Here is a 26,116-nt window from a genome sequence, read left to right as displayed (position 1 = left end):
GCAAAGATGTGATGCTATGATGATATGCTTCCTCTCCCCAGCCAGGGCTTTAGCTTTAACCTTGGACAAGATACAAAAAGACCTTGCATTGAACACCTGCTTCTTTCTGAAGACAATGCGACTTCAGCAGAACTGAAGCCGCTTCTTCTGCTCACCCAGCAACTTTGAACAAATGAGTGTACCTACCAAAGACTAGAGTGGCACCCAAGTAAGGAACCAGCATTTGATCTCACCTTGATGGATCTTTATCTAGCTTTCAGCCTGTTCTGATGGATGTCTCAACAAGCGATCCCTTATATAAAAAAACAACGATCATGACAGGCTAAATGTACCAGGCTGGATCGTCACATGGTTCCTGACCAGCAAACCAAAAAGGAGAAAACAGAATAGAACCAATCTTTAGTAAATCGATGAATCGATTCATCCATTTGCTTTCTCAAAACATCCTTCTGTAACACTCCAGTTCTTTTTTTTTTAACATTCCTTTGATGAATACAAGCAGTAGGCAGCAGGTGAATTTTCTTTCTATACATACAGATTACAATGCTGCAGGTGAGGTCAGTAAAGCAGGGACGCCGACAAGGGCGGATAACCCAGGTCCAGCTGGATGTGGGATCGGATCATCAGAAACAAAAACAACAGTGTGTGATGAAGCTAGTTATTGTTAATTTTTCTAGTTAGCAGTAGCAACTCCTTGGAACAGCAAGGGCTGCAGAATCAGGAAGAAGGCTCCATATCTGGGGTTCTTGTTCTTTCAATGGTGAAATGGTCAACAACCCGTACAGATCTCACAGGGTCCGGTGATGAGGCTGACCTCCACTTGCTTGGATGCTTCCGGTCATGGCTGAGCTGATGTGGCTCTCTTCCCTCTGATTCCCACCTCGGATCCAACTTCCAGCCCTTTGGGACCTGTTTATTCACAGCAGAGCAAAAAAACATTTTGTTACCAGTGTGCAGTTACATAAGGCGACAGAGTTATGAGTAGATGGGAGCAAAGGAACGCAGGCTGATCTGTTACCTTGTCAACTGCAAGAGTAAATATTTCCAGATCACCATCCTTCTTAATATGAAACCTTGTGAAAGATTTGTAGTTTGCGATGCGCAGTGATGAGAAGGCTTCGTCAAAGTGTATGTGGAACCAGTTGATGCAGATGTACAGGTAGCTCCCAAATATGAGGGAAACAACTGGAGTCGAGAAAATCCAGAAATAGATAAACACAGAAGTATAGTACATGATCAGAACACTACGTGAAAGTGACATCATTCCGTTCTTGCATATATTTATTCTTGTCACCGCCATGACCTGAGCAAAGGTATAAGCTGTTAGATGCTTGCTAAAATCTACAAAACATGGACTGGAAAGGAGACAGTAACATGCACCAAATCTTGAAAAATTAATCTTCTGTAGTGTAATGCATCACATTTTCAAAACAGTTAAATTCTGAATTTGTGATGTTAGATGACTAGTTCTTTTCCATTCCACATATAAAAAAAAAATTTACAGTAGATCATCGTTAATTCTACAACTGCAGATCCATTCCTCAAGGAATGTTCAGACAAGCACACTGTAACATTTCCAAAAAAAATCTTATTACCTCAGGGACGTCAAAGGCTGACATAAGGTATTTTATACATGCTGGGTACAGTCCCAGAGTCCATTGCTCCAAACGAGCACGAAGACCAGTAGGATCTGGAAAATGCTCACTTTCCATGGATCGATACCATTCATACAGTGTGTGATAACCTACCAAAAAAAAATATCTGTAATAAAGCTTTCACTTGGATTTTGACCCATCACCTATGATAAGAATTCAGGAAGCACACTATGGCATGGCATACCTGAAGTTGCCAATAAATGGTTACGAATACAAATTTCAATGCCCAACTCCAGCAGCAACATTAAAAGTAGCGCTGCAGTTAAATGGGCCAAAACATGGAGGCCGCCTATAATAGCTCTTCTTCTCCTTGATAGTTTGGATGGTACGAATGAATATGACGCCATCAGTAAAGTAAGACTTCCTACTGAAGAGACATAAGAGTGCTCAAAAATATAAAGCAAAGCACTCCATATTGTGCCTGAGAAGCTTTTCAGACGCCCAGACCAAGTTTCTTCATTTAAGATATGAACAAGATTACACTGGAACAAATAGAAATAAAAACAAGAATATGAATACAAATCAACATGGTCAATTTGACCTTCCAAGTGATAGTAGCAATATGAATACAAATCTTTTTTAGAAAAAAGATATACAAATCTGAGGCTGGTACAAAGAATATGACATGTCCAGTACCAACCAGCTAACTTTTGGTCAACGAAGATACTTCAAGATTTACAGTAATTAGTAACATTCTTCAAAAAGAAAAGGCAGAAATAAGCAAATAAAAATAAATCCATAACAGAGGTCAGCCCACAGAAGCAAGAAAGATGCAAGTACTACTTAGTTTACAAATCTGGGAATAAATTTGCTAGTGGTGGCCGACTGGTACAGTCCAGCTGATGATGACTAATTGCTCTATTCTCAGTTATTTAGCCCTTCTTGGATGAGTTGAAACCCTTTGATGTTGTTGGTTGTTCATCTTGTTACATGAATTTTACAGATGTTTTGGCAAAGTTCTAAATTCTTCCAGAGATGATTAGACAATTTATCAGAGAAACATTTAATGAAGTGGAGCTCAGTTTTTTTAAGATGAAGGTGAGAACAATTTTACTATGAAAAAATGGATATGCGCAGAGAGTCAGAGACTTCCAATGCTTCTGGGTTTTGATTTCAGAAAAATCAGAGGGAACTGAAGCTCATGATTACTATTAGCAACTAACCTCCACAGTTACTAATAATTCAAATGTGCGACAAAGGATAATCATTAAAATAAAATGGCCATTTTGAGAATCTGTAACTAACCTGCGGGAACATTGAAAACACCAATATGAAGTATATAAAACCACCAATGATGTCAAACTGCCAATTCTTTTTGCGGAACTTCAATATGTTACCCAATGCAATCTGTGAATTTAGTAAATTATATCGTGCTCATCTCACAATTGATGGTATAGTACACAAAAGCTTCTTAAGCTGATCACTGAACTAAATAAGAAAGAATTACTTCATCAACATAGAGGAAAAAACATACCCCACTAGACTCATCATAAGATGGATAAGCTGCCTTGCATTCATAGGTGGTTCCAGAGAACCTCTCAAAGTTTCTGAAAACATGTGTTGGATGCAAAAAGGCACCACCACATCCATTGACAAGCAAGTGTTGCACAAAATTAGTTTTTTCTGATCGAGTGGCAGAGTGCCTCATAAAATGGTGTAAATCTCCTGCCATGCGAAGTTTACATCTTCCTTTCAGGTATTCCTGAATCAAATGTGATACATTCTTGCCTGTAGTCTCATTCCAATACCAATCAAGAAGCCAGTTTGGCTCATGTGTTACTACAATCACAGAATCATTCTCTCCAACCTGCACAGCTTTAGTACTGAAGTCAATCAATTAAATCTAGAAATTCCAAGTTCCAAGAGATATTCTGGAAAGGTAAGAGGGATTCCTTCCAACTAGAAAGCAAAAGGGGCTAAGAGCCTATCAGCCTAAGACTACAAAGAATTTGCAACAACTCTTTTTGTGTTTACTGTACAAGCCAATATTAGCCGGCATACATGGTTGAAGACTTGAAGCAATTACTAACGCATGTTGTCCCATGTGAACCCAAAAATAAGGAAATGAACCTCGTTTAAAAGAAAAAGATGATCAAGCGAAGAAAAATGCACCTTATTCCGACAAACATCTGCGAAGAACTTGAATTGGTACACATCAACATCGCCATGGAGAGATAAATCAAGACCAAATATCCACCAACCCTTGGGAAGATGCAATGCAAAATAACTCTTCTTCTGAGGCAGAAACCATCCACCTAACCAGCTTTTATGACATATATATCTCATAAAAGTATGAAGCCCATCAAACCAGTCTATTATAAAAAAAAAAAGTATCAGAAATTGGGAAGGGAACAAAACACAAACATGCATTGTATTCCTTGCATCATTGACCAAGTACAAAAGAAAGAAAATAATATGAGATATTATTAAATATATCAAGAATGTTTACAAACCATGGTTTCCAGGAATTATGAAACACTGTGGTCCATCATATTCAGTCATCTTTGATACACCAGGAGGGAGCTCAGGCTTATCCAAAGCTATATGTTCATCGCTGTACCAAGGTGGAGGCTGTAGAGCATACTCAAAAGGCCTAAAGAAGCGCCTTTCGTATGTAAATGATGAAGGGTTTGGGTACCTGCAAATTCAAAAACGACAGATCTATGACTATGATGCACTAATGCAATGGACTAAGTTATGTCTAGTTTATAGATTTGCCATATGTATGGGCAATATTCAATAAAGATACAGATCTCAGCATGCAAGTGATATGAGATTATATCTAGTAAATACAGGCCATACAAGTATTAGGAATTATAAACTAGAAAAGGTTAAGCTGTATGGAGCCAATGGAGAATGCCGAAGGCACAAAGAATCGCATATCTAAAATAATATCAGATTTTCCTCCTGAGAAAGAAGCATGTCATCTTATCCACAACTACTATTGCTTGAATCATACAGAGGCAACCAGAATAACCTTTTTCAGTCAGAGAACAATATGCAAAATATTATGGTGCACAAAGATCAATAAAGTGTTTCCAAAAATAGGACAAAAGCTCAAGCCAGACTAACTAGATATTCCAACACTCAGTTACAACTTAGTTACTGTAGAGAGATAGAATTGGGAGGCAATTGGCCACACCTCAATAGGAGGGGGCGCCTTCTGTTATATAGGGCCGGCTGGCCTTGCTTTACAAGGCAAGGGTAATTCCCTTGATTTACATCTGCTAATTATAGCAACTAATCCTTGATTTACATTTACTAATTATGGCTACAAATGCCGCAGCATATGGTAAGGGGCTGCGGCATATTCTATTGCCTAACACCCGCCCGCAGTTGCAGCGGGAGGCTCCCGGACGCAAAGACTGGATCGAAATTCTCGAAAGAGTGCTGTCGGAAGCCCTTTAGTCATGATGTCGGCGAACTGGTGAGAGGAGGGCACATGGAGAACCCGAATCTCACCGAGGGCCACCTTTTCGCGGACGAAGTGAATGTCGATCTCAATGTGCTTCGTTCGCTTGTGGTGGACGGGGTTGGCTGTCATGTAGATGGCGCTGACGTTGTCGCAGAAGACAACGGTGGCGGAGGGCAGCCGGATGTGGAGCTCCTGGAGTAACTGTCGAAGCCAGCAGCACTCAGCCACAACGTGAGCCACAGCCCGATACTCTGCCTCGGCGCTGGAGCGGGACACCGTGGTCTGGCGCTTGGAGGACCAAGAAACCAGATTGTCACCGAGATAGACGCAGAAGCCGGAGGTGGATCGTCGAGAGTCTGGACAGCCTGCCCAGTCAGCGTCAGAGTAGGCAGTCAGCTTGTCGACAGACCCGGTGCCAATGTGAAGACCCGAGGAGAGAGTCCCCTGTACGAAGCGTAGGATGCGCTTGATGAGCGCACGGTGAGGCTCGCGCGGGGCGTGCATGAAGAGGCACACTTGTTGAACAGCATATGCCAGATCAGGACGAGTCAGGGTTAGGTACTGGAGAGCCCCCGCCAAGCTCCTGTACTCAGATGCGTCCTTCTCTGACAGTAGATCCCCGTCGGCCGCGGATAGCTTGGTGTGAGTGTCAACAGGTGTCGTGGTCGGATGACACTCAGCCATGCCCGCGCGCTGAAGAAGCTCGACAGCGTACTGGCGCTGGGAGAGGAAGAGGCCATCTGAGGAGCGTGTGACGGTGATGCCGAGGAAGTGGTGGAGGGCGCCAAGATCCGTCATGGCGAACTCGGAGCTCAGCCGAGCCATAATGCGCTGAAGAAGAGCCGAGGACGAGGCGGTGAGAACGATGTCGTCGACGTACAGTAGTAGGTAGGAGAGGCTCGTCCCCTCTCGTAGAATGAAAAGGGACGTGTCGGAGGCGGAGGTGACGAAGCCGAGCTGCCGGATGAAGGTGGCGAAGCGCTGGTACCAGGCCCGCGGAGCCTGCTTCAGTCCATACAAGGACTTCTGCAGACGGCAGACGTAGTCTGGGGCGCCAGGGTCGACAAATCCTGGCGGCTGCTGGCAGTAGACGGTCTCCTCGAGGTGGCCGTGAAGAAAAGCGTTCTTCACGTCCAGCTGATGAATCGGCCAGGCGCGGGACGCGGCGATGCTAAGTACAGACCGAATGGTGGCCGGTTTGACAACCGGGCTGAAGGTCTCGTCGTAGTCGACGCCCTCACGCTGGGAGAAGCCTCGGACAACCCAGCGAGCCTTGTGGCGGGCGAGGGACCCATCGGCATGGAACTTGTGCCGGAAGATCCACTTCCCCGTTACGACGTTGGCGCCGGGGGGCCGCGGAACGAGTTGCCAGGTGTTGTTGTCGACGAGGGCCTGGTACTCATCCATCATCGCGGCACGCCAGTTGGCGTCGGCCAGCGCGCTGCGGTAGTTCGTCGGAATCGGCGATGGGGAGGATGACGTTGTGGCCGCCAGCCCTTCATAGTTGACGCGAGGGATGGCACCCGTCATGGTGCGGGTGACACGCGGCGGCGGTGGCGGTGGCGGAGCAGGAGATGCCGCCGGTGCTGGTAAGGGCGCCGTAGGTGGTGCCGGGGCGTCAGGAACCGCAGGGGCTGCTGGGGCAGCGGCCGGCTCGGACGTAGTCGTCGTACGGGAGCGGCGGACGTAGACCCGTGGGAAGGGAACCACGCTGGGTCCAGGCGGGGGCACGTGACCACGCCCGCCCGGTGGCGAAGAAGGTGATGCCGCAACGTCTGAGCGCGGCTGCTCCACAGGCGTCGAGGAGAGAGTCCCACCTGCAACAACAGTAGGGCAAGGCACCGAAACCATATCGTCGTCGAGGAGGAAGTCGAGGGAAGCGGGGGAGGAGGTGTCTAAGGTGGCTGCAAAGGGAAAAGTGGTTTCGTCAAATATGACATGGCGAGAGATGATGATGCGACGGGTCGATAGGTCGAGGCAGCGGTAACCTTTGTGCGAGGGGGGATATCCGAGGAAGACGCATGCTGTGGAGCGAGGGGCGAGCTTATGTTTGGAGGTTGCTTGCATGTTGGGGTAACAGAGGCACCCAAAAACACGTAGATGACTATAGGTTGGTGGCTGGTTATGCAGTCGAGTGTAGGGAATTTCATGCTGAATGGAGGAGGATGGGCGCCTATTATGGAGGTAGCAGGCTGTTAGGAGCCCCTCAGCCCAATATGTGGGCGGCAGGGAGGCATGAAGGAGCATAGTACGAATGGAATTGTTGAGTGTGCGGATGATGCGTTCGGCTTTGCCATTTTGGGGTGATGTGTAGGGGCAGGAGAGGCGGAGGTGAGTGCCTTGAGCAGCGAGGAATTTGGTGGTGGCAGTGTTGATGAATTCAGTGCCGTTATCGGCCTGAACACATTTTAGGGGAAGACTGAATTGTGTTTTGGCAAGCGCAGCAAGCTCGACTACGTGTTGGTGGACCTCAGATTTTTTTCGGAGCGGAAAAACCCAACAGTAGTGACTATAATCATCCAAACATACCAAGTAATATGAAAAACCAGACAGACTGTTGATGGGGGAAGTCCATACATCACAGTGAACAAGTTCAAAGGGTGCATGAGTTATGGAATGCGAGGAACTGAAGGGTAGACGCGTATGCTTGCCTAACTGACATGAGTGACATAGGGAGCGGTCCACTTTATGACAGGAAACAGCATGAATTTTATTAAGACGTTCTAATGCAGCAGGGGCTGGATGGCCGAGACGTTGATGCCACAGTGTCGACGAAGCAGCCAAGAGAGCATGAGATGGGGCGACAGGTGTGCCGGCAGGCATGGTGTATAGGTCCCCGTCGCTGTTACAGCGGAGAATCATGCGTCCCGTCCTGAGATCCTTAACAGAAAAACCATGTGCGTCAAATTCAAAGGAACAACTATTGTCGCGAGTGAACTGACGGACAGATAACAGGTTGCGGACTATGGCTGGTGCGACAAGAATATTGTTAAGAGCGAAATTTGTTGTAGGTGTAGGAAGGACGGAATGACCTCTAGACGTAACAGGAATGCTAGTGCCATTACCTACTGTTATTGAGGAGATGGAGGGGGGGAGGCGTTGGGTAAGCATACCATCCGAGGACGTCATGTGCGTGGAGGCGCCGGAGTCAACGACCCAGGGCGAGTTGCCCTGCAGTTGCATGTTCAGCAGAGCAGCAATGAGGCCGGCTGCATCCCAGGTGCTGGTGGAGGTGTTGGAGCCGCCGGAGGACGCCTGGAGCGGAGCGAAGGCGGTGTGGGCCTGCGGGGAAGGCCCGAGGATGCTCTGGTTGCGCCCAGCCTGGGCACCAGGACCTCCAGGGGCACCAAGACCTCCTTGGCGATGCTGTCCAGGAGGGGTGACGCGCTCTCCAGGGGCCACACGTTCGCCGGTCCAGGGATTGAAGCCCCAGGGAACGCGTTTGTTGGTGCTGGTGCTGCCGGAGGTGTTGGAGAAGCCGCCGTAGGAGTTTGGTAAGGGCTGCTGGCCGCCCTTCTTGGTGTTAGGCCGCCTGCCGCCCTGTTGCTGCCGCTGGTTACCACTAGGAGAGGAGGCAGCAGCCAGGAGGGCGGTGGTGGCGCGCACTTTCTCCTCGTTGTGCAGACGCAGTTCTTTGAGAAGGAGCTGGTGCCGGGCGTCGGCGAAGGTGAGGGGCTGCTTTCCGGCGATGGTGTCGGCGACGGTGGAGTAGACCTCGTTGAGCCCGCGCAGCAGATTGAGGACGAGGTTGGGCTCAGATACGGGCTGCCCGACGTCGCGCAGTTCGTCGGCCTTCTCCTTCATGCGAACGCAGTAGGCGTCAATGGACAGGTCCCCCTGAGTCATCGAGTGGAATTCGTGATTCAGGAAGATGGCGCGAGGAGCTTTGTTCGCCTGGAACACAGCGCTGATGGCCGTCCAAAGGGCGCTCGCCGTCTGCGTGTTGTCGGTCATGGCGAGGTTGAGGACGGCGTCGGAGACGGTGCTGTACATCCATCCGCGGACGCAGAAGTCAGCCTGCGTCCAGGCCTCGTCGGTGGGGGCGCGAGGTGGAGGCGGTGGCGAGATGATGCAGTAGCCCGAATTTCCCACACGTGGCCTGGAACGCCGTCGACCACTTGGTGAAGTTGGAGGGCTTCAACTCAAGGGTCATGGGGACGTGGAGCTTGATGTTGATGGTGGCGAAGGGGCAGATGGCGGGGGCAGAGTCGGCCCCTAGGACGCCGCTGGTGGCAGAGGAGAGGGCTGCGGTGGTGTCCATGGCAGGGGGGGGGGGGGGCGCAGGAGGTGGAGAGGGGCCGGGAGATCAGATCGAGACCCGGACTGCTGATACCATGTAGAGAGATAGAATTGGGAGGCAATTGGCCACACCTCAATAGGAGGGGGCGCCTTCTGTTATATAGGGCCGGCTGGCCTTGCTTTACAAGGCAAGGGTAATTCCCTTGATTTACATCTGCTAATTATAGCAACTAATCCTTGATTTACATTTACTAATTATGGCTACAAATGCCGCAGCATATGGTAAGGGGCTGCGGCATATTCTATTGCCTAACAGTTACATATAACTCCCAAGGTATTAGGAAGAAGTGAATCATGTGTTCCTCCTAGCCAAGCAAAGGCAGACAAGAAATGCTTTGCAAATGTGCACAAGTAGATTGACTGCGGAGAAGAACCAGGTTTGGTTAAATATGGTACAATCTTACGCAAGATCTCCGCCGATAATAAGTAAGTTCCCACGTGGAAGAGTATGCATAGAGCCACCGATAACAGTCCTAATAGATGGTTGGGCTAACAGTCGGGCAACTGTATATGATGAATTCCCTCCATCACCAGTGTCTGCAACAAAGTCAAACCAAAGGTCTTCCCTTTCATTGAAGTAGTCATACAATAGGTCATCATTTGGAGTGTTGTCTGTTGGTCCTTTCATTGCAGCCTACAGAAGGATGTAGAGAGTAGTTTGAGAAAAAGAATATTTGGACAGAAAAATGTGCAAAGAAGCAGATAATAAAGCTGGAAATTGGAAATTTACCTGCATCATGCGCATGTCAAATCGCCCAACAAAAAGAGTCACAGAGACCATAAGGTCAAATGCTGTCTTGAATAAATCAGCTGATGTCCTGTGTAAATATAAATTCAACATGTCAGGTCTTTTTTGTTGGTTTCATCTAACTTGGTGTAGTTAAAGTTGTAGAAGGGCCTACCCTGAATACCAAGGTACCATGTCCAGGAAATCTGGTTTCATATGCCTCTTCAGCTTCTCATCCTCCAAATCCGTTGACGGGTGGGTAAGAGCCCATCTGAAGTATTTACGGAACATAACCAAAGAATTAGAATTACACAATCACTAACCATTCAGAGAGAGAACTTAAGGTATCAGAAAGAAACATTAGTAGCCTCCACGTGGCAACAACTACTTCAGCAATATTAGTACGCACAGTGTGAAAAACTAAAGGCATACCCAGTCGATCTCTCAACAACAAAGTTAGCGATATAGAGGCCAACAAATGTAGCCCACAATGAGTACAAAGGAGATATTTCATCCGATGGGCCAGCACAGGATCCACTGCAAACTAACTGGAGAAAAACATGATCAAAGAAGTGCAACATGGATGTCACCATAAGAAAGTGGGACTAGAAATAATAGATGAATAAAGGAGAAGCAAGCAGTACCTCCCCATAGATAACCCATTTTGCCAGAATAGGATAGTCACTTGCAGATCCGACAGGAGCAAACCAAGACGAACATATCTCATCTTTCAGCTGATTCATACGGAGAAAATTTGATATCCAGGTACTACCGTTTTCATTTTTAAGGAAAGCAAGCAAATTGGGGTCAGAACTACTACCAAAAGATTTGCTCCTGTGCACAGCACGATTCCCACAATGACTGTAGAATACACAGCATGCAATACTGATTACCTGAAAGAAAAAAGATGAATCTTGCTGGGATCAATACGGAGGAAAATAATATAATGGGCATTCTAGAGAACTTACTGTACAGTTCTGGAGAATTGTCCATATTCCTGGCCTTGTTCCTGCCATGCGTGCAACCAACCCAATGTACCAGAGACCAATAAATATGATATGAAAGGCAATGATGAAAAGGACCGAGGAGAAATATATTGTCAAGAAAAGCGAAAGGTTCATGCGCATATCAACCCCCATTGACTGGAAGCTAGGAAGATGGTACAGGGATGCAAAGCAAATCCAAGCGACATACCTGCAATTGTACAATATTACTATATGAGTGGTGTACATAACAGTTAACATAGAGCTTCTCTGGCCAATGAAGAAAAGCCAAAGGATTAAAATATTGACTTTTGAAGTAGCCTGAAAGCGGATACATACCAGCGGTTAAAATTTGAGTAGCTCGGCTGAATGGTTCTTCCAAGAAAAGGAGATGAGAAGAAATAGAAGAAGCCAATGAGGCAAACATACATGGACCACCACTTGATATTGTTGTCCAATTTATGTATGAGTGTATGCATGTTGTCAGACGATATAAAAAAGAGGCAGGCAATAATCACTGCAGTCATAATATGCCTGGAGTGTTCATGAGGGTACGGGTATGTATGTGTCAGGATAGTCCTAACTCTGCCCATCTTGAGGGTTCCCAAAAGTGGGCGTGGGCTACCAATCTGCTTGTCTGAACCCATCTGGACCTGGATATTTTTGCACAAGCACAACAGCTGTTTTGGTGTAAATGGTGTGCTACTGAACTTCTCCTTCAGGCATCAACCTGAACTGATGTGATGTGATGCATGCCTGAATGATTACATAGTATAATGTCAGATCTGTGCAAAAGTAAAAACAGAAAATACGAAACTGGAAGTATCAGAGGAAATGATTGACCATTAATGCCTATGCTTATTTCATATTTCTGAACACGTTAATACCTACCATGCTTATTGCACATTTCTGAAGCACACAAGGTACAGTATCAGGATGGCAATACTTATTTCAGAGTTTGACAGCAAAGAAAGTGCAATCCTTAAAACCTAGAGAAGAAGAAGAAGTGGCATCCTAGTACGATTGGTAAGCAAGGATCCAGAACTGTAGAGCGAGGCTGTGGTAGCACGTGGGCAGAGTCAGCTGTGCCGAAGCAAGGTATCATGAGTTTACTCAACACAAGTAATAACTAGTGCATAGTGGGCAAATATTCTACTACTACCAATGTTTGTTTACTTGTTGTTGTCAAAAAAATGTTTGTTTTACTTATTAATATTAATTATATGATAATAATAATACAAGTCAACTTTTCCGTTTGTATTATTATAACCCACCAGCACCAGGGGGGGGGGGGGGGGGTGGAGTTTCTTCTTCTTCTTTTTTGCCCCGGAAGGAAAAAGAAAGAAAAGAAGAAGAAAAAACAGGCACTCCACATTGGAGGAGTCCGAAGTCCTAAGCCGTGAATCGATGAATAGAGTGAGATGGATGGGTGGCTAACGATGCGAGGTCTGCTGTGGAGAAGGAGGTGAATAGCCTGCCCAATCACCCCATGTATGGGCGGGTGGATGAAAAAGGAGTAAATTTTAGTGCCGCAATGCAGCAAGAAAAAGAAAATCCTGAGCAGCTCCTGTCGTGCCTCTACTACTACTAATAAAGAGCGGGTTCTCGCCACTGTTCTGTCTGTACTATGCATGTACCATGTATGTAGTGGAAAACAGAAACAAGAATGGAGGAAGGAATGGAATGGCGGTTAGGGGTGCGTTACCAAGCGCGGCGGGGACGAACCGGAGTCCGGATGGATCTCCACCTCCACCTCCACTCGACGGCAATCCAATCCAAGTGCTGGCGTGGCGGGGCAGCGCAGGGGAGGGGAGGAGGAGGATGCGCGGGCGGGGCGGCTGTGTGATTGGGACCTCGCTTCGGCTGGTGGTTGGGTCCGGGCGAAGAGGGGAGGAAGGGGGAGACAGGAGGAGCGCATCCGCATCGATGGCCAAGACCAAGAGAATATCCCCTCCCTCTGCTCGTGCTCTTTTTCTGTTGTGAACCATCCCAGCCGTTCATTTCAAAAGCCCCGATTGCTGCTGCTGCTTTTCTTTCTTTTTTTTATTAATTAATTAAAGTTTTTTAAACTCAGTCCACCGTGGCTAAACAGCCCCTGCTATTCCGGCTTAAGAAGGAGATTTTCTCACGTAGATCGAAAAAAAAACCCGAATCTCTGTCCCACCCATACACAGACCTGTGCTTTGGATGTGGGGCAGACGAGGGAGGTTTTTCCCCCCTTGTCGCTGCGGCCGAAGCCACAAATAAAGAGTGGGTCCTTTGGAACTCGAACCCTGACCACCCAAAGAGGGAGGTACTGAGTCTGCACTAACCACTTGGTCAGCCAGGCCGTTCCCTAATTAAAGTTTTTTAATAGATCAATTGCTGCTTTGTTTCGTCATTTGGAGATGAGCCAGTCGGCGAATGACGAAGTGATGCCAGAGGAATAATCAGGCCATAAGGGGAGAATATCCGTACCACATCTAAACTAGTGGCATGGCTCCTCAGTTTGTATGTTGGCTTCTAAGAGCACAACAAACTCTCCATTCAGGATTTTTGGCTAGTTAAAACAATCACATCTCTATCAGCTCATAACCCTAGCTCCTGATCTTTTGACACTTGGAGAAATTTCTTTCTTTCTCCTTCGCACGTGCCTGTTCATCAACACCACCATCGGTCGGCGCGACATTTGGCCCACGGAGACGGAGACGAACGGGATGGGGGCGGTGCAATGTGATGTGCCACCGTGTCGGGCCGTTCAGGCGTCGAGATCCTCCTTCACTACTACCAGATAGGAGAGGCGTGAAGAAAGCCTCTATATAGGGGGTTATGCCGCCCGCCTCTAATCTTTCGCCTCTACAAATCACGATTTGTAGAAGCGGATGCTCAGCCGCATCTACAAATCTATTTGCAGACACGACTGCAATTCAGAGCCGCTTTTGCAAATACCTTTTATAGAGACGGTTGTTGATTCACATCCGCTTCTATTGTTCATTTCTGGCATACCACTAATATATTCTTCTCGTTCTAGAAACTTGATCCATTCCAAAACATACACACAGTCAAGAGATAAACATACACATAACTGCTAGTTAATAGATGGCATGATAGCCATCTAGAAGTTCTAGATTAATAGTTAATTATAGATGGCACAATACACATAGCTGCCATCTATACCAGTCTTAAGTTACAAGCATGCATCCTTCCTCATGAATGCGGCCACTTCAAGTACCAAGTTTCTAATATCTCCACAACCACCACTGCTACATCATCATGTGCATCCACCATTACATCATGCACAACTACCACTGCTTGCATCCACCATTATATGTTCAAAAGAACTAACACTAGCTTTCAAAAGAACCAACACTGGCTAGTTAGTAGACCATGTACTTAATTTTTTTATGAGGGGTCTTCTAGAGCTTCTTGTCTGCCTCTCAGTCATCAGCAATGTAATTGTACAACTCCCTAAACCTCCTATGTGATCGGCGCTTTATCTCCTGGCAATGCTGGTCGAAGAGGTTGTCGACGTTGTCCCTAGCTAGCATGATCCTCTGGTGGACGTCGTAGCTAGTTGTCATCAAATTTTAATGAAGTCATAGCAGGTTATCATCAAATATCAGTTGAGGAGGCCTTCGCGCAAGTGTTCCTCAACTGGCATTATGCGGTGGCCAAGGTCCGGTTGAGGAGAAAGAACGGAGACAGCGGCTGAGGGATGAGGGGCTGGGAGGGGCCTGGCACTCCCCAACGTTGTACTCGTCTCTCTATTATGTAGTTAATATTTGTATTTAATACGTTTGTTTAGTCTCTGCTAATTTGTCCGAACGCTAGATGTATTTGAGGCCCTTTGAAGAAAGCCCATTTAGGCCTCTCTGATGGCTCCACTTCCTGCACCATGTGGTGAATATGAAGCGTGCGTCGCTCGGTCTTCGTCTTGCTCAGACAGTCGGCCCCAATCGTCTCTTTCGCTTAAGCGCTTCACCTTCTCGGCATTCGCTCGACTAGACGAGGTGTCGTGGGAGTGGGTTTAGGACGCGATCACGCTGCCCAAATTGACATCGTTGCTATGATTGCTGTCTGTTGATTAGCTAGCTTATCATCACTTCATCAACAGGTAATTCCTAATAATCTAGTGGTATTCTCTTATCTAATCAGCAATCACCATCTAAATTTGCCTTTTCTAATTTCGGATAACAGATGTGTAATTTTCTTTTGACTGAGATTTATGAAACATATTAATATGTGAGGGTAACTAAAACATGATATGGTTTTTATTTAGTTCTACTTAACTTGTCCATTGCTCCCCTATGTTCCATTAATTTCTGGCTCCGCCCCCGCAACTCGTGGTGAGGTGCGCCAGGCGGCTGATGTCGGGCACAGCTCCGGTGGCCGCGGCCGCGACAGGATGGCCGAGTGATGTCACCGGTTGCTTCAGGCCCCACCACACCTAGCTTGCTTGATTTTTTTTTTTTTGATGCAAACCCGGCCTGCTTGAATTATCCGTGAACTTTTTCGAACAATAAATAGTACTAGGCTTTTTCTTACGATAAATCAGCGAATAATACTTTCCAGCGTGGCTTTTCAGCGAAACGAACGGGACCATAGTAGTACCATTTAATCTGCTATAAACAAGCTTATAAAGTTTTTCTTCTTTTTTTCATGCTCCATTTTTTTAATCCCAATTTTTTTACTAGATTTTTTTTTTGGACACGAACTCTCCAGTTTAATGTTGGAGTATTGCATTAGATGATCATAAAATTTAGCAATGCAGGCTATATATTATCTCCCTTACTGTTAGTACAGTGATAACCTCTGCTTTGTGCGTGTATATTATATGGATCCTAGCTCTCTCTTTTTTGAAAGTCAACCGGGGGGATCCCCACCTGAATTTTATTGATCGTGACTCGCCATTTTATTAAAGTACCGAAGCTTGTCTAGTGCACCTGAGACTCAAGTGTCCGTCGCCACTACATAGACACATAAATATAATTAATATAGAGTGCATGTTAAGAAACAGATTTGGCAGATGTATACTCTCGTATACTGTTTCAACTGAGCTGAACTAGTATAATTAAAAGGACAACTCACAAGAGAACTAGTAGAATTAAAAAGGACAACTCACAAGAGACAATGAATACTTTTTTTTATCTGTAGGCAAACAATGAGAAAATTGCATGTTGCCTGAACAACAACAGAAAATCAGACAGCTGAGATATAGAAAAAGTGCAAATACAATCAATATAGTAGTGCATTTTAATCGCTACACAGATTTGGCAGATATATATCCTATACTGTTTCAGTTGTGCCGAACACAGCAGATACTTCAGCTGTGCACTTACAACCTCGTTAGTTTTTTTTTTCTCAAATATGCAGGAGAGTTGCGTATCATTGCGTAAGAGAAGAGGAGTTAGGCTAAAAAAAAAGCCATACAACACAAACACACTCACCTAAACAAACGCCACAGGGGTTGACAACACTAACACGCGCCCACAAAACATAACAGCATGACCAACTGGCTGCCTGCCACTAGAAATCTAAACAGGGAGCCTTAGCTACAAAAAGGAACGAAGAAGAATACATCGAGTCATTGTCTACAAGTTTTCTGGATGCTCTGCAAGTTTATATTGTCTTGTGGGTTACAGCAGCTTCAGGATGACATCGTTTGGATGCTCTGCAAGTTGGTTCTGTACTATTTCTTTGGGGTCATCACGATCCATCTGAATCTCCATGAGGCTTGTAAGATAATGTAGCCCAGGAAATCCTTGCACCAAGGTGCATCAGTTGCCTTGTAGCACCTCGAGTTTCGGTGCTGCCGCTTGTTGAAATCCCACAACTCCAGGGGGTCTTTATGTTTAAAGGAGAATTGCTACCAAATCTATGAAGCTCCAGCACCAAGAGACTCGGGAATGACAAGCCGTGGAAAAGGAGGTCTTCGCACTCAAATGAGAACTCCTCCAGACGCAGAACTGCAAGATTCGGTAGCGTACCGAAGGCTTGTAAGGCATCTTGGTTCTTGAGCCTCGAATTCTGTACCTGCAACTTGGTCAGGTTCTGAAGCCGGTGGATCCATTCAGTAGTCGATTATGTCCATGCCAGAACTTCTTGTTGTTTTTGCCGCCAGCACCGACTACCCTAAGCTTACGCAGCTGAGTAAGCTCTCTGAGCTCTTGAAATGTAGCCTTTCCCCCCGTGCAACATTGACAACACGGAGTGTCTGCAGGACCTTCAGTTTGGAAATACCTGTCGGCACCTTGACACCACGCAGCATAATATCATCACCCTCATCCTCTAGAAGATGTGGTCCACTTCTCCCCAAACGAGCCTCTAGCAGCCGAGGTCTCCAAGAAAGATGCCCAGCCATAGACAGCCAACAGTTCGCCCGATAAACATACTTTCTGAGGAAGCAGAGTAGGCAGCATGCGCAAAGAGCAATTGAACAACACCAACATAGCGAATTCAGTAATTGGGTGTCACTGCCCATGAGTTGCCAGTACTCGTAATATATAGCATCATGTTCTGCAACCTGCTGCTCTTGTCTTCTCAGCAGTGGCAGGTCATAAAAAGTTGCATGAAGGTATTGCAGCTTTTCAAGCTTGGTGACTGCAGTTGGCAGCGTCAGTATCCATGTACCTCTGATATCCAGTGTCTGCAGCTGCCTTAAATTTCCAAACGAATTTGGCAGTTCAAAAATAGCCTGACATCCTCGTAGAGAGAGGTACCTCAGGTGAAGGAGCTCCCCGATTCTATCAAGGTGATGGTCTCTAAGCCCTACTGTCCGCGACAAATCCAACACTCGGAGGAATCTCATCTTCTTGATAAGAAAAATGATCTCCACTCTCCAAACACGGTTAATGATCGCACGTGTGACAAGTCTAGCATCCTCTACATCACATCCTTGTCTCTCTTCCAGTTGCTGCTTATGGAAAGGTGTCGAATTGCCCCTTGTGCACTGCCGACACTGCAGCCTTCCTCCCTTGCCTTAGATATGCAGATTTCGCGAATGAGGTCATGGAGCTGACAAGAATCAATATTTCCAAGAGTTCCTCCTTCTGACGGTAAGGTCATACTCCTATCAAGAAGCTCATCAAAGTTCTTGTCTCCAACATGCTCTGCCATCATGTGCTGCGTGTCTCTTGAAAACCCCTCTGCAATCCACCTTGCCACCACATGTTTACGATGGATTATATGATATTTTGGGAAAATGGACAGATATAGGAAACTAGCCTTTAGATGATATGGTAGGCCATCATAACTGTCTTTATCATCTTTAGACTAGGATTGATCTCCAACTCAGCACTTAAGCCATCATTCAGCCTCCTCCATTCCACTGAAGTTTTTGGCTTATTTGCCAGATAGCCGCCAATGGTTGATATAGCTAGGGGAAGTCCATCACATTTCTTTAAGATGAGTTTAGCTTGATCGAGCATACCAGAAGACAAGTCAAAATTTGCAGCCTCCTTAAATACCTAAACAACACATATCATTCAAGATGCTTAGGATCTCACATTAAAAATATATATGAAATGAGGGCAATCCCTCTTCATCAACTAAACGTGCTGGCCAGCTGACCGGGAGAGTATTGGCAGGAATTTGCATTAAAGAATGGCAAATGCTATAACGAAACTGTGAAATTAATATAATATAACGTGGGTGTTTGGCCCAACAACCTTAGCTGCTTAGAGGTGAAGGTAGGTAAATTATTTAGGAACTTTGGTTCTCAAAGCACATCTTAATTAAGCTCCATTTTATTTTTCTAAAACCATATAAAACAACCTCAACAATCAATTCAATGAACTTCCCTTCATCTTATGTAAGACAAAATCCAAAAGAAGTTCATTTGTTCACAAATTGAGTAGTAATGTTTTCCAGACTTAATGTTAAAATGTACTTTTATATATGCTAACTCATTGTCATGTCATTACCACAACAGCTACCATGTCTGGGGTTATACAGATGTATCACATTGTTTATTTCACACAGAGATGTATTACACGGTGTCGATGAAATATGGTCGGCAGTCCACCGAGGGGGGTGCCCGTGGTGGTAGATTGTCGGTAGACGGTGCGCAAGACACGAACCGGATGGTTACAGAGACACAAGACACAAGATTTATACAGGTTCAGGCCACCAGTGTGGCGTAAAACCCTACGTCCTGTGCTCTGTTATTTGTATTGATCTGGGGTGAGATCCGTTGTCCTCCCTGAGGGGGACCCCTGCCTCTCCTTATATAGTCTGGAGGAGGAGGGTTACAAGTAAAGTATCATATTTGATACTATTATAATATCTAGTACAACTTGTAATCTTGTTGTGCACGCCTCGATCTTACGGGCCGGGCCACCTCGGATGGTGCGGCCCATGTACCATCTTGTGGTACCCGGGGTATATCCCCCACAGCTAGTCCCCGAGCGCCATGTATTTTGATGCGACACGTCATTTTAACCTTCTCCGAACAGTGAGGCTTGAGTTCTTGACATCTCCGACCACCGTTGTCGTCGGAGAAGTAGGTTGTCCGAAGAATGTAGGGTGCTCTTAAAAAGAAAGAAAAAGATTTCCGTCCTGAGAAGTGTGTCCACTTGTATTTCTGAAAAGAAATGTAAGTGCGTCTTGAAGCGTAGCGTCCTTGATCATCAGAGGCGTAGTAGTCGAAAAACAAACACATTCACCGCAAGGTGAAGTGTGCCCACTTAGTCCCCGAGCCTGGTAGTAGGTGACGTAGGCACGTGGTGCCAGGGTCTAAAAAGAATTCCCAGTTAAGTTGAGAATCCAATCGTCGTACAGGCGATACGAGATGCACCGGCAGGTGCATCGTACCGATGTAGTCCCCGAGCTTGCTGGAAAGCGAGGTATGAGCCTTGTAACAAGGTCTAAGTGAGAAAAAAAATATCCCAACTGTATGCGAGTTGCCAGTCACATGTAGTCGAGACGCAAAGTCCTCGAGCCGTGGTCGGAGAGTGGTCGAGGCAATCCCCGAGCATAGGTCGAGGAGCGAGCGACGAAGTCCCCGAGCTGTGGTCGGAGAGTGATCGAGGCAATCCCCGAGCGTAGGTCGAGAAGCGAGCGACGAAATCCCCGAGCATAGCTCGAAATTCCTGCAATATAAATATGTAGAATGGTAGTACATGATGTACAAAATAATAAATTATGGAGAAAAAATCAGCGGTGAAGAAATAACGCTCAGCAGTCATGAGCATGATGTGATAAAGCAGTTGGTGCTTTGTAAACATCAGTGTTAATGTGAAGTTTGTGTTTATACTTAATATAAATTGCTCGACCAGTTAGTATGTAGCTGAGTCTCCAGTCCTAGCTAGCCCATTAACCATAACGCGGGGCGCGGAGCCCGTGCACGTGTAGGATGAACAAAGCGTCGCTAAGGAGCCGCTGCCGACCACCATAACGCAGAGGGCAGACGCTCGTGCACGTGCAGGGAGGAGCCGGAGACAGGGCCTTTTCTGGAGACATCGAGCGTCAACATGACTGGTCGAGGATTTGCATTAAAGTATATCTGTATGTTATATTTAAGATTGTATACATGGACAAACGTTATTTGAAGAATAATCATGACAAGGACGTTGTGGAGAAACGTCGTAATGAAAATTATATTAAATATAAATATTAGAAGTGTACTTATCTTTGGATAGAAATCTGATCGGTGGCGATGAAGTTGTCCGGTCCTCGAGCTTTTTGGCCTGTTGTGACAGTGGTCGCGGTTGTCATAGCGCCGTTCTTCGTGACGATCATCATTGCGACGTGGTCTGGTGGTCTGGTGGTCGGAGCTCGGCGGAGTCGCTTGGGACGTGGTCTGGTGGTCGGAGCTCGGCGGAGCCGCTCGGGACGTGGTCTGGTGGTCTGGTGGTCGGAGCTCGGCGGAGGCTGAACGCCGGGATCGATCTTGACTGGGACAGATCACTGCGACAGCTGAAGTCACCACAGGTGGTGTTGATAAAGAGGATCCCATCTGATTCGCCGGAAGATCAGCACGCACAACCCCTAAACGGGGACCCCTACCTGACGCGCCACTGTCGACGAAATATGGTCGGCAGTCCACCGAGGGGGTGCCCGTGGTGGTAGATTGTCGGTAGACGGTGCGCAAGACACGAACCGGATGGTTACAGAGACACAAGACACAAGATTTATACAGGTTCAGGCCGCCAGTGTGGCGTAAAACCCTACGTCCTGTGCTCTGTTATCTGTATTGATCTGGGGTGAGATCCGTTGTCCTCCCTAAGGGGGATCCCTGCCTCTCCTTATATAGTCTGGAGGAGGAGGTTACAAGTAAAGTATCATATTTGGTACTATTACAATATCTAGTACAACTTGTAATCTTGCTGTGCACGCCTCGATCTTACGGGCCGGGCCACCTCGGATGGTGCGGCCCATGTACCATCTTGTGGTACCCGAGGGTATATCCCCCACACACGGTTTACTTAGACTAAACTTTAAAGTTCAGGGGTACTGATTTAGACTTTAAACAAGTCAAACTGATGGACAAATACTTGTAGGTTTTATTTTTGGAATTTTGCGTTGATTTAATTCATCAAACAATTGTGACTGCACAGTTACACCTCTAACAAAAGGGTTATTGCCCTTGATATATTCTTCGTGCTTAAGGCGCATTTGTTCTCAAAATAATATAACTAAAAAAATTAAATAAATAGGAAAGAAAAAAAGAATAGTAGATTATTCAGGAGTACCTTCTTTTTGAAGAGGTCAAGTGCAACATCATCATCGAGACCTCTAAGGTTGTACATGTTCCGGTCATCCTCAGAACAATGTTTGGCAATAATTTTTTCCCTTGTAGTGGCTATGATCCGTCTATCTTCAGCCAAGTGATGTTTGATGGAATCCCATTCTTCAGTGGAAGATAGATCATCAAGAATAATGAGGCACCTCTGCTCACGAAGAAGCCTAGACAATTCACTAGCCAATTCCTGGTATCCCATAGATTCGATATTCTTCTTGTGTGTCACCCCACCAGCTCCAGCCGTTGAATCTTGTTGAATATCTTTCTGAAGTTGCAAGGCCAGGTTTCGAAGAAGCGCATCACGGTTGAAAGGGCGCAATGCGGTTGCCCAAGCACGCTTCGAGCCACCAAGCTGTTGGCTGCGGTAGATCCTCCTGACGAGAGTGGTTTTCCCAATGCCACCCATTCCCCAGACAGAGATCACCTTGCAGCCGTGGCCGTCATCGTGTGGGCGACCAACCAAATCTATAACTTCACGTTCTTCTATCGTTCTTCCAAGAACTATGTCTTCAGGGAAGAGTACTGCCCTTGTTCTTATGCGATCAAGCTTCCTTTCAACTGTAGGTACCTGAAGCACTTGCATTTGTTGTTGCTCCCTGAAGCTGCTCTCCTGGATCTCATTGATGGTGGACATCGCTGAGCTGCTCCCTGAAGCACTTGCATTTGCTGTTGACTTTGGGATGGACTTGAGAGAATCCGTTTCTGGTCTCTCAACCTAAACATGAATGAGTTAAGTAGTAATTAATACATATATTTAGATAAAGAGAAGCAGCAAGGTATTTTTGCATGCTCTATATAAGTATTATTGACGCTTCTAGGTTCAGCTGATGTTGATGTGTGAAGAACTACTAGCTAGTAAGTTTCAGTAGTTACCTTCTTGTGAAATATATAGAGGATTTGATGCGCTGACAATTGCTTTAGCTCTGACACTTGGTGCGGTTGCTCTGTGCACAAGCTTGCGATTTCAACTGGTTGCGTGGCGACAACGATTCTGCTTCGATTCTTCTTGTCGGGGAAGTAGGTCTTGATGCAGTCCCACTCCTCTATCGTGGAAAGGTCATTGATCACAATCAGGTAACTGTTTCTACTCACATGTGCTTTGAACACATGGATCAAATCAGTATGCCCCATCTTCTCCATCTCCAGCAAAACATCAGCCCCAACAACTTGTTGGGCCACGTTGTTGTCTTGCTCTTGAGAAGAATTAGTGTAAAACTGCCTCACAAGGCTCTCGATGAATCCCCTTGGATCGAAAGGGTGCATTACTCTCTGACCCAAGCACGGCACCCAAATCTCACCTTCACCTTTGGGTCGTCATATGCCTTCCTGATTTCAGACATCTTTCCTAGATCATCACTTTCCCCACACCGCGACGACACCCATGGTAACGTGTCATGCACGGTTTTTAAAGCGCCCCAAAAATTCAACTCGATGCTCCAATTGCTAAACCACCTATTTTACACTCGAGATGGCATGTTAGGCTACTAAAACAAGCCCTGAGACCATACCACTACCTAACTCGATTCTCCTACAAAAATTGCCAAACTTAGCTTCGTCCAAGCGTTTTCCGACTTAGGAAATTCGACTACGTCTCGCTCGGATTCGCGTCGAATTCGATTTCCCAGCTCTTCGGTACGCTAGCTAGCGAATTCCTTTCGCGACCCTAAGTATTTCATCGCCACCTACGAAGCTTATACTACAAACTTTATTAAAGTGCCTTATATGCATTCTAGTGTTTTTGTTTAATAAAAATTCATTTAAACCCTTACAACGCGACATGAAATATACATCCATTTCCCGTTTCCGATGAACGTTTCAAGTTACGTACATTGTTTTGCACCCTATATTACACACATTTACACATAAATATGATGCTCATGCAGTGTTTTAGCAAAAGACTGTACAGTGTAACACCGAGGGTGTTACATCGGCGGGACCCGTATGAAGGAGAAGAAGGGCCCAGCGATCCTGAAGGCCTTCGGCTCTCTCTCGTTCTTCTCTTTTCCTCCACGGTAACCCCTGCTTTCCCTTGGCCTATAAAAGGAAAGTAGGGCGTCCCATGAGGGGTGTCTGACCAACGAACTCATCGAACCCTGAACCACAAGATAACAAACGTAGGAGCGCACGGCTGAGCAGCGACCAAGCTCTCAGTACCCGTTTATTCTTTCCACTAGAGACTTAGGACATGTCCCTCTCTCGCCCGTTTGTAACCCCTACTACAAACTTTCGGTGCTAGTAACACGGGCAGCAGCGACGAACTGGACGTAGGGACATTCTTTCCGAACCAGTATAAACCTCGTGTTCTCTATGCACACCATCCGAGTCAGATGCGCAATATTAGAAATTTACTCGTCGGTTGTAACTCGAAACACCGACAAATGTCCTATTACTCTCTTATAAAAGCATCTCCAATAGTTTCCAAAAACTAATTGGTAAATTAATGAGTTTTCTAAGTGGCTAAAAAAAGTCAGGAGCACATTTGTTGGGTTCCTCTAAGAGCTTCTAAAATGTCGCTCTAAAATATAGAAGGTAATTTTGCATCAGAAATTTCAGACTATTTGCGAATCACCTTAACAACTTTTATACTCTCTTTCTCTCTTATACAATTGGATTGAAAACCCTATCCTACTTCTTATTCTTCCCTGCGTCCTTCCACCTTTAAATTGACCAATGGATACGTGTGCGTATATTTCCACGTGATTGGGTCAATTTCTCCAATTGTGGAAAGATTTGGAGTTGAGCTAGGGAGTTGTTAGAGAGTTTTTTTTTTCAATCTTGCTAAAAGAAATTAATATTGGAAGTGCGTTTTGAAAACTCATGGAGATGCTCTAACTCCTCAACAACTTGTATCTATCATCTTAGTTGTTCTTATCTAGAATCTCTTCATATGCAATCTATTGTCTATGTAACTACAAATTACAGAAAAAAAATATGTGAAACTTGTTCAAAATGTAAACTCTCCTTCACACTTCTATAACTTGTGTTCATAGGCGCAAGCCTTAGGCTACGACTCTCCCCTACCAAACTCGCTTCGGCATCCGTGGTTAATATATCAGGTGAGGACCATTTGTCCCGTTGTCGCATCAAAAAATATATAAGTGAAAGATCTCCATAAGCGTCTAAAAGGGAGTGATTTGATTGCTTAACTAAAAACCTTAATCCTAGTAGGGCTCAAATAAAACTAATAATATAAAAAAACTACAATAATGTAGGAGTAGTTCTTGGTATGCCGTGCGTCTAAGATTTTTTTAATGGACTAGTAGATATATGTCTGTGCGTTGCACCGGGATTAGAATTTTTTTGATTGAATTTAGTAACCGGACGCAAACGTGTGACCTCCAAGAATTTCGTATTGAACGTGGACACGTGGATACGGTCTTCGTATCGGAACCGGGTAGGACACGGACACATGTGTGAAGGATGACTCATATCGGACGCTTGTACTCCGGGTAGGAGCAGGTTTCGAGACTTGGTATTATCGGGTAGATGATGATATTATAATCATTTTAGCTGTAGATAGAAGAAGAGATAACACAAACTCCCTTGGATTTTTTTTTTCCTCTGGTCCCTTGAGCCACTTATGACATCATGTTGAAAGCATGTACGCACGTAGTACTATATTATTCAATCTCAAATACAATAAAATAAACATTAATTAATAAAGTACCGTGATAAAAAAAACACTGTAAAAAAAGTACGGCTGATAAACCAAGTGATTAGAGACAAACACAGGCTGAGGCATGACGAAATGAATATCATCAAGCTGACGCTGAGGCTTCGGCGGCGAGGGCCGTGGCTCCGGCCTTGAGCTTCTTGGCAACACCGGCGAAGTACGTGCCCTGGTGTCTCGCCACGGCGAGCTCCGCCTTGGAGGGCGTCCTGCTGCCATCGGCACCGGTGAAGGTCCCAGCGCCGTAGGGGCTACGACCCCTGACCTCGTCGACGCCGAACATGCCGGCGCCGAAGGTGTACCCCAGAGGCACGAAGAGCATGCCATGGTGCACGAGCTGCGTGACGGCAGTGAGCGCGGTGGTCTCCTGCCCGCCGCCCTGTGTGCCCGTGGAGAGGAACACGCCCGCGGGCTTGCAGTGCCGGTGGGGGGACGAGTGGCGAGCTGATCATGAGCTCCACCATTCAGGCGCGAGCGCTAGCTAGCTGTGCAAGACCCCGTGCGTTGACCGTGCAGCCTACCATTTGCTGAAAACATGACGGCTACTTTCGATCGGTTAACGTTTCTACGTTTTGGTGGTATTTCACGTCAGTGGTTTTTCAATGGTATATCTATTTTTTTTTCCGAATCGTGTTTATCTTTCAACG

At 46.0% G+C, this 26,116-nt stretch overlaps 1 protein-coding gene and 1 pseudogene across 1 annotated transcript; both read right to left on the bottom strand.

Moving 5' to 3' along the window:
* Positions 1-25: 25 nt before the first annotated feature.
* On the bottom strand, positions 26-12,979 carry LOC136549287 (uncharacterized). The gene is made up of 16 exons (XM_066540526.1): positions 12,785-12,979; positions 11,419-11,835; positions 11,065-11,290; positions 10,741-10,989; positions 10,529-10,644; positions 10,272-10,367; positions 10,100-10,187; positions 9,774-10,003; positions 4,109-4,293; positions 3,768-3,967; positions 3,130-3,462; positions 2,901-3,002; positions 1,840-2,137; positions 1,596-1,744; positions 1,019-1,303; positions 26-909 (listed from the first exon to the last, which is right to left on the bottom strand). The coding sequence occupies exons 2-16, from the start codon at positions 11,724-11,726 to the stop codon at positions 718-720; spliced, it is 3,057 nt and encodes a 1,018-aa protein (XP_066396623.1). The 5' UTR covers positions 11,727-11,835; positions 12,785-12,979; the 3' UTR covers positions 26-717.
* Positions 12,980-17,185: 4,206 nt separating this feature from the next.
* On the bottom strand, positions 17,186-23,182 carry LOC136550693 (disease resistance protein Pik-2-like; annotated as a pseudogene).
* Positions 23,183-26,116: the final 2,934 nt, after the last annotated feature.

The sequence above is a fragment of the Miscanthus floridulus genome, chromosome 4 (assembly GCF_019320115.1).
Source record: "Miscanthus floridulus cultivar M001 chromosome 4, ASM1932011v1, whole genome shotgun sequence".
NCBI classification, from domain to species: domain Eukaryota; kingdom Viridiplantae; phylum Streptophyta; class Magnoliopsida; order Poales; family Poaceae; genus Miscanthus; species Miscanthus floridulus.
The sequence above is the reverse complement of the archived record's forward strand: the minus strand, read 5'-3'. Positions and strand labels throughout refer to the sequence as shown.

Bases quoted from the DNA above. Each gene is read 5' to 3' on its own strand.
- LOC136549287 (XM_066540526.1), bottom strand. From the start codon at position 11,726: ATGGGTTCAGACAAGCAGATTGGTAGCCCACGCCCACTTTTGGGAACC. The intron at 10,004-10,099 runs GTAAATTTCCAA...ATCCTTCTGTAG, and splicing joins TTGACATGCGCATGATGCAG to GCTGCAATGAAAGGACCAAC. The intron at 1,304-1,595 runs GTAATAAGATTT...ACCTTTGCTCAG, and splicing joins CAGCCTTTGACGTCCCTGAG to GTCATGGCGGTGACAAGAAT.